This window comes from Pelophylax lessonae (genome assembly GCF_965119305.1).
Source record: "Pelophylax lessonae genome assembly, chromosome: 3".
Taxonomy (NCBI): Eukaryota; Metazoa; Chordata; class Amphibia; order Anura; family Ranidae; genus Pelophylax; species Pelophylax lessonae.
The window spans coordinates 111,777,465-111,793,696 of NC_138770.1; the positions used below are offsets into that span (position 1 = coordinate 111,777,465).

Below are 16,232 nucleotides of genomic sequence, written 5' to 3' on the forward strand. Positions count from 1 at the left end.
CCAGGAGGGAATCTTTATTGTCCTTATTCAGGGAATTAATCCAAGCCTTGCTCTCAGCGTTCGTCACATTTTTGTCTATCATTGGAGAATGATCTGCTCTCTATGGGCCATAATCAGTGGTTAGGAGGCAATCCCCAAGTCCTCTCCAGAAGCCCCTGTCCTGGTTGGGTCTGTCACACCTTGAAATAACATTCCAGTCTCAGGAAACCCTTACTAAAAATTACTTGTGATACATTAGTGCGATGTCAGTGGGAAGAATGCTGTTGAGGTTTGTGGTCATTGGGAAGAATTACCCCCTTACAGATAGCTAAAAAGATCAATGGTGTCAATGGGAACTTACCTGAGAGGCAGAAATTATGAATGGGAACACTATTTGGTGCTTGCCTCAGCTATCACATGGTAACTGATTGTTTGTATACACACTAGACACATATTAGTGGTAGTGTGGGAGTATATTTAATTTATTTGTTGAAATTACTTATTGCTTAAGCAGACCCCAGCAACCTCTGGAGAAACCCTAGGATTCTATGTAACCGTGATTGAGAAACCCTGAGATAGAGCTAGGACATTGAGCAGGAGAATCATTTTGAAAACCGTGAGACAACTGCTGCAGCAATTTTGGGGTATCCTAAATGGGCTTTACCCTTCTTCCCTTGAAGTCCTTACTGCGATTGATTTTGTTGAGTGCTGTGCTAGCTGTTAATTATTGCAAAAAAAAATTGGTTTAAGTAGCATTTATGTAAGGTTTCTTTATCAGGGAAAGTTAAGAATTTAAAGTGGAACTTTTGCTAGCATGCCCAGATTTTTGGTTAAAAAGTGCTATCCCTTTATGCTAGTTTTATGTATAAACAGGTAATGTGTGATCACTTTTCTGGTTAAACTTCTCTTCCCTCTAGGCAGGAATGGCAAGGGTGGATTCACACTACCCACAGAAAAATATGTTTGTAACATTCCATTAAAGTTTAGAAAAAAAGGCGAAGCGGGGAAAAATGCAAGGACCGCTCCCCAGCTGCGATCACTACCGGCAGATAATAATGAATATTAAAATCTACATTTTTTCTCTGTGGGTAGTGTGAACTGGCCCCAGTGACAGTGCAGTTTTTCTAGGTCTATGAATGGTCACACAATCCCTGCATGTAACGAACGTTCCTCATGCATTCAACACAGCAGTGTTTCTCATGTACTGTTAATATTTGTTGTGTACTACTAAAAGTATCTCATGTTTGTTGATTTCCTGTCTCCATCTACTCTTTTATCATCTTTCTTCCATGTTGTAATGTTCATGTTGGAGAACCTATAGCTGAATTAATACAGTTCCCAGCGTCTAATATAATGTTCCAGCATGAACTATGCTGAGAATCCAACACTTTAGTGAAGGCCTTTTGGCCTTTGGGAAAGGGAGCCCTGGCTACTGGAAACTTGATCCATTGCAGGCATTGGTTAAATGCCTTTTCCACCAATGGACTACCCAGGCCCCTAAAAAAATAGTGAATTATTGGCCAATACAGGAGAGGGTGGGAAAAGATAAGAATTGCTTAAAATGTGCAAGGGGGGAATCACTGAACTTTTGGGAGCCAACCAGCCATCAAGTAAGTTTCTGTCCGCCCTCCCGATTAGTTAAAGCTTTGTTGGCAGTTTATACTTCGCCTCAAATGATTCCAGCTTTAGATCCTATGGGAGCCTTAGTATTAATGCTATTAGAAATAATAGCAGCAAAAAATGTTAGGAACTAGATCACCTGCTGTGGGCATTGTGGACCGCAGTTACGAAAGGTGCAGTTTTGGTGTCTGCCAGAGGGTGTCTATACAGCCGCTCAATCAATTTTACAACTACCCCTCCCGCTGCCACCCAGGCTCCCCTTACTGGTACAACCACGCTTACGTTGCGGCTCCCTATCAGGAGTAATCTCCTTACACTCTGTACCTTTTGCATATATCCATTTATATTCACTTATCTTTGTTCCACTGCGCGGGTACTATTGGTGCTTAACACCAATACCGTCCTTTTCACAACCAGGGAAGCATCTGTTCAAACTGGTCTGTGTTTGATCAGATGCTTTAAAGGGCAGGGGAGATATCAGGGGTCTAAAACAGGGTGGGCAGCCAAGCTCTATGTTATATCCAGTTATCAGATGTCCCAGAAACTGCTTATCAATTTTTCTATCATGTGGGCGCCCTCTTGTGGTCTTTAAGGATAACACAATTTCTGGTCCTGTTGTACCTCCTGTGGTCACAAAGGAATTCTGTGCCTGACACCAATATGAGGCATAAATTTCCTATTTAATAGATGAATCATAAAATTTGTGTCTTAAAGTATTAAGCAGTTGTTTACCCCTGAAGAAGCCCCTCTGGGTGAAACATGTTGGGACTGTTATCTTATGTAACGCTGGAATAAAATGAGGACAACAAGACCATGTTAGCAATGCTCGTTTTTAATTATATATTTTAATTGTGCAATCCAATAAACGTTCAAAGTAATTTTAACAGTGTATGGAATCATAAGATTATTTGTTAGCACCTTAAAAATCCCCTATCCATTTTTCGTGAGAAAATTTCTGTTATTGGGGATGTGGTGCTGATTATATGATGTAAATTACCTAAACTACTAATGAAATATATATAATGTTTGGTGGTTCTCAGTAATTGTGTAGCAAACAATGTAGATTTTAACATGTATGTGACAATTTTGAAAATTACCCCGGTAGGGATGTGGTTATAGCTAAACTCCAGGAGGATAAACACCTAAACACTTAAAACACCAATGACTTTAATTTTTAAAACATCATTAACCCTTTTACTACCAGTGCTGTTTTTGCATTTTGTGCACACATGTTTGAAAAATAATTTTAGGCCTGAAGATTACATAAAACCCTCAAACGTGTATTTTCTGAAAGCAAAGGCCCTAGAAAATAAAATAGTTGTAGTTCCAATTTTTTATGTCACATGATATTAGCGAAATAGTTTAGGAAACACAAGATTTCAATAAATAATACATGTTAGTTTTAGGGCACACAAACACAATAAATTACCCAATTTTTTGGTAAAATATAAAAGATGAGGTTGCACCGAGTAAATAGATATCCAACATGTCAAACCCTAAAATTGCGCACGCCTGTAAAACTTTGACAAACTTTAATACACTATATTTTCCAAAGGCAAAGCTTTAAAAATCCCTACCGGTTATCAGTTTAGTGGTAACTGGGCCCAGAATTACTGCTCCCCCTTCGGCGTGTACACTGATAAGTAGCATATAAAAGTGTAGCACAATAATGTTTTTGTGTAAGCACCCCTGACGCGTGCATTTACATTTGTATGTGCATGTACTGTATGTAGGGGTGGGGGGATTTAAATTTGTTTTGGGGGGGGGGGGGGTGATTTTAAGTGCTTGAGTGAAACTTACATTTTAAAAAATGTTTTTTTCTTCATTTTTTTTATCACATAGGGGTTATACGTTCCCTTATGTGATAATTTAATGGTGACATGTTCTCTTTAATGAGACATCCGGGGACATCCGGGGTCTAAAAGACCGGATATCTCACATGTCCTCCAATGAAGCTGATAGAGTAAAGATATGGTTCCATCAGCTTCTTCTCCAGTCATATTAGTAAGGCAAAGTGACGAGGAAGTGACGGTAGAGGAAAGAGAGGACAGAAAATGGATGTTCATTTTGTTCCCTCCCCTATACCGGGTTGAATCCGCCAAGCTGGTAGGGGGTGTGTGGAGCCTGTAATCAGTGCCAAAAATATGCACTGCTACTGTAATAATGACACTGGAAGGGAAGGGGATATGTATAGAACGATCACAGGAACTCTATGATCATTTCAGAGAGAACAACAGTTGGCTGTGTTTACAACATCTGACCGTCCTTCTCTCTCAGCGGGTAGCGATTGCGGGTGCCCGGCGGCAATCTTGGCCACCGGTCCCTGCTGCCTAGTGGGGGTGGGAGCGCGCCGCCGGTGTTTGCCCCCCAGCATCACTCCTGCGAACCAACGTACCCATACGTCCATTAGCGCAGCTGAGCCAGCCTGCCGCAGTATATATGCGGCGGGCATTCGGCAAGTGGTTAAGTAGCACCAAAAGCCTGGATACATTCCCTGGAGCTGGCTGACCACTTGTCTTCAGAGGGGCTTCCACTCACACATATGATCTCTTGGTGGGATCATTTGATTTGGTAAGTAGACAATTTTCACATATAGAGCACAGCAGTGACACATTTCCCTTGTGGATTATTTCAGCTGCACTACAAACTGTTTGTTGTATTTGCATGTGGGAAAGTTGGAGCATTATCTTATCACTAAACACGTTGAAGTGTGGAGCACTGGACTATTTATGAACTTTTTGCACCATATTTTATTTGTCATTTTTTGTGAACAGATCAAGGCTACTTATTCACAAAAAAATGATTTTTGATGTAATTCACTATCTAGTGATAAAAAACAAAAACAGCGCGTCCTATTTATTTCACAATGTTTTTTCTCCTCACTATTCAAGGAGTATTTGATTGCAGAAGTTTTTTTATTCCACATTTTTGCAGCTGAGCGCACCTCTTTGTATTGTTTAAATGTATTTCAAATGTAGCTGTTTGCCCACAGTACAATATTCTTTTGCTATTTTACATTTTTTGCCTTATTTCCCATGTTAGAACTTAGGTTGATACTTACAGCCAGTGTTAAATTGGACTCCTTGGCTTTGTACTGTTTTGAGCTTGAATCTAGTAGATCTGATGTAAATGTTTCATTCGTGGTAAGAGATCCTTTAAGGTAAACTGGAAAGAGTGGGAAACAAACTCTTAATGTATTTGAGAATGGTGATATTACATCTCCCATACATTCTAGCCCCCCCTTTGATCCAGAAGAAACCCTGCATCTTATTGTTAACCCATCGCTCCTTTGCAATTGGCCTTTTGTAAGTAGGTTGTATTAGAATTTGTGTAACTTGCAGAGATGTACTGAGAAGCTTAAAGCATAACTCCACTTTTGTTGAGCAAAAAACATTCCCCTCTGGGTGATCTCTGTACATTACAAGGATTTTACGAAACTTTGTTGCAGATTCCTAACTTTTGTTATTCTGAAGAAATCATTGTTTGTCCCTCTGTGCTGAGTGGGTCAAATGGGAGTGGTTTCATAATTATCTATCAGCTGTGGCAGCTGCAGGGCTCTAATGAGGAAATCTGCTTGGCCTGCATCCCTTTAGACGTTCTCCTATTGGGAGAATCTCACCAAAAATTACATTTTTATTATAGGGAATGCCGGAAATCTGACTTGTATCTTAAGCAGCCTTCTGGGAAAATTGGTGAGCCAATCACACAAGCAGGAAATTATGTTTCTGGGGTGTGGTCAGTATACATTCTGTGTACAGAACAGCTCCAGGTAGCCATATTGCATTGCAATTTCAGAAAATTACAACAGCTGCAGATTGAAGAGGAAAAGCAATTTTAATTACAGTATGACTTGTGTTGCAATTATACGCTATATTGTTTTTTCTTTATTTGCTATTTTTTATTCCCCAGGAAAGTGGAGTTACCCTTTAATGACAGTCAGGTCTGTTATGGAACTCCAGAGGCAGCCATGAAAATGTTTAAATTTGAGCTTTGGCCTACCATGAAATAATATATGTGTTGGCAACACCTTCTTTTTAAGTCTGATAACACCTATATAGGAGCACGTGATTTCACTGCATTGAGCAAGTCAGGTTGTATTGGCTAACTGGAAGATACATATAATGGAAGAGGTGTCGCAAAGGTCCCAAGCGAGGTGCAGAGTCTTCTTGTTTGTTTAATATATACAACAAGGATGTCAAACTCAATTTCTTTATAGGCTGCATCCACAGTATGGTTGCCCTCAAAGGGCCGGTTATATCTGGGGTATGCAGGGTTCAGGTGTGTGTTAGATACAGAGTGCAGAATTCAGGAGTGTATTATGTACAGAGTGCAGAGTTCAGGTGTGTGTTACGTACACAGTGCAGAATTCAGGAGTGTATTATGTACAGAGTGCAGAGTTCAGGAGTGTATTATGTACAGAGTGCAGAATTCAGGAGTGTATTATGTACAGAGTGCAGAATTCAGGAGTGTATTATGTACAGAGTGCAGAGTTCAGGAGTGTATTATGTACAGAGTGCAGAGTTCAGGAGTGTATTAGGTACAGAGTGCAGAGTTCAGGGGTGTATTAGGTACAGAGTGCAGAGTTCAGGTGTGTGTTACGTACACAGTGCAGAATTCAGGGGTGTATTATGTACAGAGTGCAGAGGTCAGGAGTGTATTATGTACAGAGTGCAGAGTTCAGGAGTGTATTATGTACAGAGAGCAGAATTCAGGAGTGTATTATGTACAGAGTGCAGAGTTCAGGGGTGTATTATGTACAAAGTGCAGAGTTCAGGTGTGTGTTACGTAGAGAGGTTTTTGGGTTGATCTCTGGAGAGTTATAGTTGTGTTTTGCCTCCGTCCCTTAAAGTCTAGTATGGGGTATGGGTTGGTTTCTCAAGCCAAGGAGTGGGACTTTTACGGGCAAGTGAAAGAATACACGGTTTATATAAAATAAAATTAAAGATTGAAATTTATTGCGAATACAAGGGTATATTCAGCAAAAGAGAAAATATTTATAACTAGACAGTTATTGTGATATGAAGTGTTGGGTTACAGACCCAAGGTGCATAGAAGAATGCTACGTTTTGGAAAAAGAGTTTCCGTGACAGTGGTGTAATATATGTGACTTGGTTATTTTGATGAAAAAAAACTCTGTTTCTCCAGGCTGGATTGCTTGGATGTTCACAGAGAGATCATCAAATGTTGACCCGACGCGTTTCGGCTAACAAAGTAGCCTTTGTCAAGGGTTTTGTGTCACCAAGTCTGTAGAGATAGTGACGGGTTTTTTTAGTCATTTGTATACGTCATAATATTTGGTTACATAATATCGGTGAAGAAAAACAATGGGAGTACATACATTTGACCTGTTTTGATGAGATTTATTCAAGTCTGGAGAAGATCCGCAACGAGAACCAAATGGGAGCAACCTGAAGGTATATGTGGGTGGTGAGTAGCAAGAAATGAATAAAAAGATTTTTTTTTAAAAATAATGAAAATATAATGGTGGCGTCAACTTACTAGATATTGGTTGGATTGTCTGTTCATGCCTAGATCTGGCAGATAAATTTTGGCGACAGAAAAATATCTGTACGTCCTTATATTGTAGACGGTCTGTAGGTGTATAAAATTGGTGTCAATAGTTATTTGACGAAGGTATATGAGAAGGTAATTAAGTGTTGAGTACTTACAGGGTGTGCTGCAAGTTCACAGTTTCTGGGCAGCTCAGGATAACTTAAAAGTTATTTTTTCGGCTGAGGGTTGGAAAAATAAGCATATCTGTGTTTAGTATAAATAAACACAGTGTATATAATATGTTTAGAAAGGAGTGACTAGTAAGTACTTACTGCACTGGTGCAGCCGTCCTCAAAATGTCCGCTCAATATTTGTTAGGTCTTATGCAAGTGTCCAAATGCTGGAATTACATATGACCTACTGTGGTTATTGATCCGGAAAAAAGCAGGCAATAGAGCCAAGTATGGTGCTTTTATTGAGAAGTGGTGACTTGTCAATGAAAGGTAACACTTACAATTGTTTGGGGGTTTGCTGCGGGTTGCGTCCACTCTATCTCCTCGTTTCCCTCAGTGTGAGGGTGATGTGAGGAGACGCTGATTCCCCGGCCTTTTTAAAGCCCGTTGCGCGTGCGCATTGAGAGCCGCACATACCGGGCTTAGTGTGCGGCTGACGTCATTCCCTGTATCTGCGCATGCGCCTGTGGGGTGCGTGCGCATCGGGAGACTGGTAGCACATTATTGGCCGCCGACACGGGAGGAAGGAACCAAGATCTCGGGAGGGGGATCTTGTGGAAGATGGTATGTTCCGAGGTGCCTAATTTAACCCCTGGCTTGTCCAGGGGCTTTCCGTGTCGGGTGCGTTCTTCCTGACTGAGAAATTTCACCGGAGGTCAAGAAAATATTGTGATACAAAATATATTACAAAAAAATACAAAAATTATACAGTAAATAAATGCAGAGTATATGGTCTTGTATAATCATTTTATAATTAGTTTTAACAGCAGAAAAAGAAGAAGCTCATCGGACCCTGGAGAACAATCATGTCTGGAGGTCCCGTGGGAATGAAGGGGGGGGAGGGGGGGGAAGGGGAAGGGTAGGGGGGTCTTTTGTCAGAGTTTTTTGTATATATGGGAATTATATATAATCATAAATATGATGTTTTGAATGGGGGAAGGGGGGGGGGGTTTTGACGTAAAAGTGAGTTTATGTTAGTCTATTTTTCCTAATGTTAAGCCCTTGGAGAGGTTTGTATTTAGTCCGTTTTGCCTGATACAAAACCCTCCAAAAAAGGGCGATAACTTGCTATTTCTTTTAAGCCCGGGGGTATGGTGGCTTTTAGACGTTGTATCCACCGTAGTTCTATCTGGAGGAGGCGTTTATTCCAATCCCCCCCTCTCTGTGGAATGTGTATCCTGTCTAGAGCCATAAAAGTTATTTTGGGCATTTTGTAGCCATGTTGATATGCTACATGTCTTCCTAGTGGTAGGTCAAAATTACATAGTTCCATGTTGTTTACGTGTTTCCCAATTCTTTTTCCCATTTCCTGTTTGGTTTTCCCAACGTAGTATGCTCCACAGTCGCATCTCATCAGGTAAATCACTCCCTTCGTCTTGCAGTTTGCAAAGTGTCTTGGTATGAATTTTTCCCCGTTTGGTAGTATAGTTTCCACACATTTTTTAATGACGTTGCATTGGGCACAGCTTCCACAGGGGTACGTTCCTTTGGTTTTACAAGGATCTTTCCTGATGTTTTCTTTGAATTCACTGTGTATGAGGTCTTGTTGTATCGAACCTGCTTTCCGGTATGTTATTAGTGGGTTGTCAGAAACCAGATGTTTTATTTTGGGGTCCTCTTTTAGGATGGGCCAATGTTTTTGAATAATGTTTTTTATGGTAGGATGTTCGTTGGTGTATCTCATTATGATCCGTATGCTGTCTTTTTCTTGTTCTTTTTCTTTGCGTTTTTTGCCACCTGTTTTTTTGGTTGGAAATAAGATATGTTGTCTTTCTTGTTGGTTCGCTTTATTATAGGCTTTTCTAAGTGTGGTCTTTGTGTAGCCTCTTTGGAGTAGTCTGTTCGTCAGGAGTCTTGCTTCTTGTTGAAAATCTTTATCCGAGCTACAATTCCGTTTGAGTCGTAAATATAGACTGTATGGGATGGCTCTCTTGAGGGGGGTCGGGTGAAAGCTGGTAGCATGTAGAATCGTATTTCCTGCTGTCTCTTTTCTATATAGTGTTGTTCGTATAGTGCCTTCTTTGTCTTTTATGATCCAAGTATCCAGGAAGGGAACTTTGTGGTTGCTGTAATTGAGTGTAAAAAACATGTTATAATTGTTTGTGTTCATTGCTTTCAGGCATCCCTCAATTAGATCTTCCGGTCCGTCCCATACAATCAAAATATCGTCTATATATCGTTACCATAATGTGATGTGGTCGGTATATAGGCTGTTCTCCTCCTTTGTTAGGAAGTCCCGTTCCCATACTCCTAGGTATATGTTGGCGTAGGATGGGGCACAACTTGTGCCCATCGCTACGCCACATGTTTGTAAATAGTATACCCCATCAAACGTGAAGAAGTTATGGTGGAGAATGTATTCAAGCATTTGAGTAATAAAATTGTTAAACTTTTTTTCATGCTCACTTCCTTGGCTCAGTGTTCTTTTGATAATTTCTATGCCTTTTTTGTGGGGAATATTGTTATACAAAGATTCCACATCCACCGTGATGAGGAAGGCATCTTCTGGTATGGTCATGCCTTCTAATGTTTGTAGAAGGTGTACGGTATCTCTGATATATGAAGGTAAGGTTGTGACATACGGTCTGAGGTGTGCGTCGATGACCTGACTTGTGGCTTCCGTGATGTTGCCGTTTCCTGAAATGATAGGTCTCCCAGGTGGGTTTTGTTTGTTTTTATGCACCTTTGGGAGTGCATAAAATGTCGGTGTTCTAGGATGCTTAGTTCTCATAAAGGTCCAAAGTGTTTGCGTGATTGTCCCTTCTCTTAGGGCTCTATCTAGTCTTTGGTAAAAATCTTCTTTGAAGGAGTTGATCATCACTGGTGATATTTGTTTATAACAGATGGGGTTGTTCAGAATATTTAAACACATTTGTTTATATTTTTCGTTACTCATGAGTACAATGTTGCCCCCTTTGTCGGCTGGTTTTATTGTGATACCTTCAAGGTTCTGTAGTTCTTTAATCGCTGATTTTTGTCTTCTGGTAAGATTGTTTGTCTTGTGATCTTTTTTGATTTTTAGATTTTCTATGTCTTTGGTCGTTTCGCGAACAAATAAAGCAATCGCCGGATTCAGATTGAGTGGAGGGAATTTTTGAGATCTCTTTTTAAATTCTGGTACTGTTTTTTCTTGGTTGGTGTGATCCTCCTCCTCATCTTCGTCTCCTTCTGATTGGTTGTCTTCATCAGACCAATCCTCAAGGCCTCCTTCTTCCAAGAGTAAGTTCAAGTCTCTAATCGCTCTGAACTCAGCTGCCGTCAAATTGGATGGTTGTTCTATCGTGGGGGTTTTTTGGTACATGGCTTTGAAGAGTAATTTCCTAGCGAATAAGTTGACATCTTTTATGATTTCAAAAGTGTCCGATGTTTTGTTGGGGCAAAACGATAAGCCTAATGTCAGGACTTCTGTTTGATCTTTAGTTAACGTATGTGGAGATAAATTTATGATAGTTAGACCTTCCATCTTTATGGTTTTGTTTGTTTGTGTGTTTTCGTCTGGGTTTTCGGGTCTGGTTGCCCTAAAAAACTTTTCTGTTTTTTTGGTGGGTTTTCCTTTGGCTTATATGACCTTGTAAACATTTGATGATTTTTTTGGGGTGCTGATGTTTCTCCTTCATTTGTTGGGGTAGGTTCAAGCGTGTATGGTTCTTCTTCCCTGTCTTCGGTCTCGTAATTTTGTGGGGGGTTTTGTACGTCCCTCCTTCTTACCATTCTTTGTTCTGTTCCTGATGCGTAGGAGGAGGAGTCTGATGAGTAGTGTTGTCCGGCATTCCTGGCTTGTCTATAATTTGTTCTTCTATTTAGCCTAGGATTTGACCATTTGTAGGCTCGGTTTTGACTGAATGCGTTTTTGTCCCTCCAGTATTTTTGTTCCTTCTTTTTTAATATTTCCTTACTGTACTCCTCTAGATGTTGTTTTAGCTTCTTTTCTTGTTCGCTATAGAGGGAAATCTTTATTAGTGGTGTTAGTTTTTCGTAGATAAGTTTGATATCGTTTTCCAGGCTTTTGATTTGGCGTAGATATTCTTGTTGAAGTAGTATCATTAAATTCTTTGAGCACTCGTTCAAGGCATTTTCCCAATCTTTTTTCATCTGGTTTGTGATGTTGTCCATGGTTGGGAATATTTGTATTCTCAAACCAGCAGGGTTGATTTCCTCTGTTATGTATCTCTCGAATGATCTTATGTGCCAATGTAGGGCTGCTTTTCTCTCAAGATGTTTTTTGAGATTATTAAATAGTGATGTAATGTCTGAGTCTTGTTGTTCGTTTCCTTGGAAACTTTTATGAATGGCTGACATTAGGTTTTCCCATTCAGTTCCCATCAGGTCTCCATCTTGTTTATCCTCCATGGTTGTCGATGAGGGTTTTTTTTCACCTAACTCGGCTATTGTTGGAACAATAAAGGGTTTGGCTATGGAGATGCGATTCCCCTTTCCTCCTAAAGGCTCTATGCCTAGGATGGCGGAGTTGTATAGATCTCCTAGCTTGCTTAAAATAAGTATATGTTAAGGTCCTGCTGAGCGACCTTATAGAAGTATATAGTAGAGTATTTTTGAGATGTTTTGCTTTCTAGAGATCGTGAGAAGGTGGATGTGTTATCCATCCAATGGTCTGTAGAGAGGTTTTTGGGTTGATCTCTGGAGAGTTATAGTTGTGTTTTGCCTCCGTCCCTTAAAGTCTAGTATGGGGTATGGGTTGGTTTCTCAAGCCAAGGAGTGGGACTTTTACGGGCAAGTGAAAGAATACACGGTTTATATAAAATAAAATAAAAGATTGAAATTTATTGCGAATACAAGGGTATATTCAGCAAAAGAGAAAATATTTATAACTAGACAGTTATTTTAATATGAAGTGTTGGGTTACAGACCCAAGGTGCATAGAAGAATGCTACGTTTTGGAAAAAGAGTTTCCGTGACAGTGGTGTAATATATGTGACTTGGTTATTTTGATGAAAAAAAAACTCTGTTTCTCCAGGCTGGATTGCTTGGATGTTCACAGAGAGATCATCAAATGTTGACCCGACGCGTTTCGGCTAACAAAGTAGCCTTTGTCAAGGGTTTTGTGTCACCAAGTCTGTAGAGATAGTGACGGGTTTTTTTTAGTCATTTGTATAAGTCATAATATTTGGTTACATAATATCGGTGAAGAAAAACAATGGGAGTACATACATTTGACCTGTTTTGGTGAGATTTATTCAAGTCTGGAGAAGATCCGCAATGAGAACCAAATGGGAGCAACCTGAAGGTATATGTGGGTGGTGAGTAGCAAGAAATGAATAAAAAGATTTTTTTAAAAAAATAATGAAAATATAATGGTGGCGTCAACTCACTAGATATTGGTTGGATTGTCTGTTCATGCCTAGATCTGGCAGATAAATTTTGGCGACAGAAAAATATCTGTACGTCCTTATATTGTAGACGGTCTGTAGGTGAATAAAATTGGAGAACAATCATGTCTGGAGGTCCCGTGGGAATGAAGGGGGGGGGGAGGGGGGGGGGAAGGGGAAGGGTAGGGGGGTCTTTTGTCAGAGTTTTTTGTATATATGGGAATTATACATAATCATAAATATGATGTTTTGAATGGGGGAAGGGGGGGGGGGGGTTTGACGTAAAAGTGAGTTTATGTTAGTCTATTCTTCCTAATGTTAAGCCCTTGGAGAGGTTTGTATTTAGTCCGTTTTGCCTGATACAAAACCCTCCAAAAAAGGGCGATAACTTGCTATTTCGTTTAAGCCCGGGGGTATGGTGGCTTTTAGACGTTGTATCCACTGTAGTTCTATCTGGAGGAGGCGTTTATTCCAATCCCCCCCTCTCTGTGGAATGTGTATCCTGTCTAGAGCCATAAAAGTTATTTTGGGCATTTTGTAGCCATGTTGATATGCTACATGTCTTCCTAGTGGTAGGTCAAAATTACATAGTTCCATGTTGTTTACGTGTTTCCCAATTCTTTTTCCCATTTCCTGTTTGGTTTTCCCAACGTAGTATGCTCCACAGTCGCATCTCATCAGGTAAATCACTCCCTTCGTCTTGCAGTTTGCAAAGTGTCTTGGTATGAATTTTTCCCGTTTGGTAGTATAGTTTCCACACATTTTTTAATGACGTTGCATTGGGCACAGCTTCCACAGGGGTACGTTCCTTTGGTTTTACAAGGATCTTTCCTGATGTTTTCTTTGAATTCACTGTGTATGATGTCTTGTTGTATCGAACTAAACACAGATATGCTTATTTTCCAACCCTCAGCCGAAAAAATAACTTTTAAGTTATCCTGAGCTGCCCAGAAACTGTGAACTTGCAGCACACCCTGTAAGTACTCAACACTTAATTACCTTCTCATATACCTTCGTCAAATAAGTATTGACATCAATTTTATACACCTACAGACCGTCTACAATATAAGGACGTACAGATATTTTTCTGTCGCCAAAATTTATCTGCCAGATCTAGGCATGAACAGACAATCCAACCAATATCTAGTGAGTTGACGCCACCATTATATTTTCATAATTTTTTTAAAAAAATCTTTTTATTCATTTCTTGCTACTCACCACCCACATATACCTTCAGGTTGCTCCCATTTGGTTCTCATTGCGGATCTTCTCCAGACTTGAATAAATCTCACCAAAACAGGTCAAATGTATGTACTCCCATTGTTTTTCTTCACCGATATTATGTAACCAAATATTATGACGTATACAAATGACTAAAAAAACCCGTCACTATCTCTACAGACTTGGTGACACAAAACCCTTGACAAAGGCTACTTTGTTAGCCGAAACGCGTCGGGTCAACATTTGATGATCTCTCTGTGAACATCCAAGCAATCCAGCCTGGAGAAACAGAGTTTTTTTTCATCAAAATAACCAAGTCACATATATTACACCACTGTCACGGAAACTCTTTTTCCAAAACGTAGCATTCTTCTATGCACCTTGGGTCTGTAACCCAACACTTCATATCACAATAACTGTCTAGTTATAAATATTTTCTCTTTTGCTGAATATACCCTTGTATTCGCAATAAATTTCAATCATTTATTTTATTTTATATAAACCGTGTATTCTTTCACTTGCCCGTAAAAGTCCCACTCCTTGGCTTGAGAAACCAACCCATACCCCATACAGGTGTGTGTTACGTACACAGTGCAGAATTCAGGGGTGTATTATGTACAGAGTGCAGAGGTCAGGAGTGTATTATGTACAGAGTGCAGAGTTCAGGGGTGTATTATGTACAGAGTGCAGAGTTCAGGTGTGTGTTACGTACACAGTGCAGAATTCAGGAGTGTATTATGTACAGAGTGCAGAGTTCAGGAGTGTATTATGTACATAATGCAGAATTCAGGAGTGTATTATGTACAGAGTGCAGAGTTCAGGTGTGTGTTACATACAGAGTGCAGAGTTCAGGAATGTATTATGTACAGAAATCAAGATTATGGCCCGGCTTTAGTATCTCTCTGTGTAGGCAGCTCTGCCTCGCCTTGCAGGGAGATGTTCTCTTCCTCAGATTCTAGAGAGCTGTCCCTGCCGTGCCCTGCGATGAGCGCATGCAGGGATCTGTAAGATCTGGGAGCGGCTGAGAGAAAAGTTGTCCCTTGTAAACACAAAAGGTTTCTGTGTTTAAAAGTGAGAGCAGGGAGCGGCAGCGGAGGGTGAGATCCGGATGTGGTGGAATGGAGTTCCGCCACGTTACAGCTGCAAAGCTGGGTGCGAGGGCCACATGACAAGGCCTGGTGGGCCTTGTGTTTGACATATGTGATATACAGTATCTTTATAAAGCAGTTTTTACAATGGAAAATTTTAAACTTACCAGTCTGGCCTGAGATATTTTTTGGGACCTCACAAACTGGAATATTATCATCTTGAATGAACAGGCAGGAGCAGAAATTGGAGGAGTTACTACAAGGAGGATAGGTGTAACACGCAGTGATGTTCCAACTGTATCCGGGGTTACAAGAACACATCTTCTCTGTACTATTCCCAGTAACGTTACATTCTACAACAAGACACAGTTAAAATACTGCTTTAAATCTGGTCTATATCAGTCATACACTTTCACACTCTGCTTTGCAAAAATATAGAGGATGCTGTGAGTTCAGTTCCTATAGATGTAGGCACCCCTTCAGAGTTACATCTCCCAAGAGCCTTTTCCTACACATGGTGTGTGACCAGGCTCTTCCACTCAAAGGATCATTTAGCCTATTTCTGTCATCAATCTTCCACTCTTCTTATGCTTCTTAGGCTCAACATCATAGATTTCATTCTAAGGTGAGTATTTCATAATGTGCTAGTATGTGATGCATACTAGCACATTATGCCATTGCCTTACAAGGAAAAAAAATGCTGTTTACTACTGCTTTAAGGCAGCAGAATTGTATAAATGGGAAAGAACTCGCTGTATGTATGTAAATGGGGACAAAGAGGGACAGAGATAAGCAGAGTTCTGTAGTCTTGTGTAGTCTCAGAGGAGAACACAAGCAGGGCTGTTAAGACTACTTGTTATTACATTGCAGCAGGTTCAGCATTGTCGGCCATGGGAAATAGTATAGGATCTCACACAATACCGGGACAGGTTTGTCCAGTGCCCAGAGCAAGGATGCAGGACTGCTCCCCCCTACCCTGCTGCTAATAGATAACATGGAATGGGTGTACCATCCTGCATCCATTCTCTGCCCCCTTGCTCCAGTTGCCCTTGGTTTAACACTGCACATTCCTGGTCAATTGCTTGCTTTCTAGCAGCTAGAAGGTAGTTGCGCATAAACAAAGTGTTTTTGGGTGAATGGGGTTGAAAGTGAGCACGTTGGAGAACAATGTGAGAGCAGTAGCTGTCAAAGCAAACATGAAACTATGGCCTTCTGGTTGTCAGCCACTGGTATGAAGCATGTGTGCTGTGAGATGGTGCCCTCCCTAACTT

General features: G+C 40.4%; 1 protein-coding gene across 1 annotated transcript in view; it reads right to left on the reverse strand.

Annotated features, from left to right (window-relative positions):
• The window catches only part of LOC309550103 (adhesion G-protein coupled receptor F3-like), a gene marked incomplete at its 5' end in the record, with an annotated part of 80,246 nt that overhangs the window by 42,555 nt on the left and 21,459 nt on the right, over positions 1-16,232 (reverse strand). The window contains 2 exons of the mRNA XM_082250560.1: positions 4,661-4,764; positions 15,129-15,314. Of these exons, the coding sequence (XP_082106686.1) occupies positions 4,661-4,764; positions 15,129-15,314 (290 nt within the window). The remainder of the gene's footprint in view (positions 1-4,660; positions 4,765-15,128; positions 15,315-16,232) is intronic.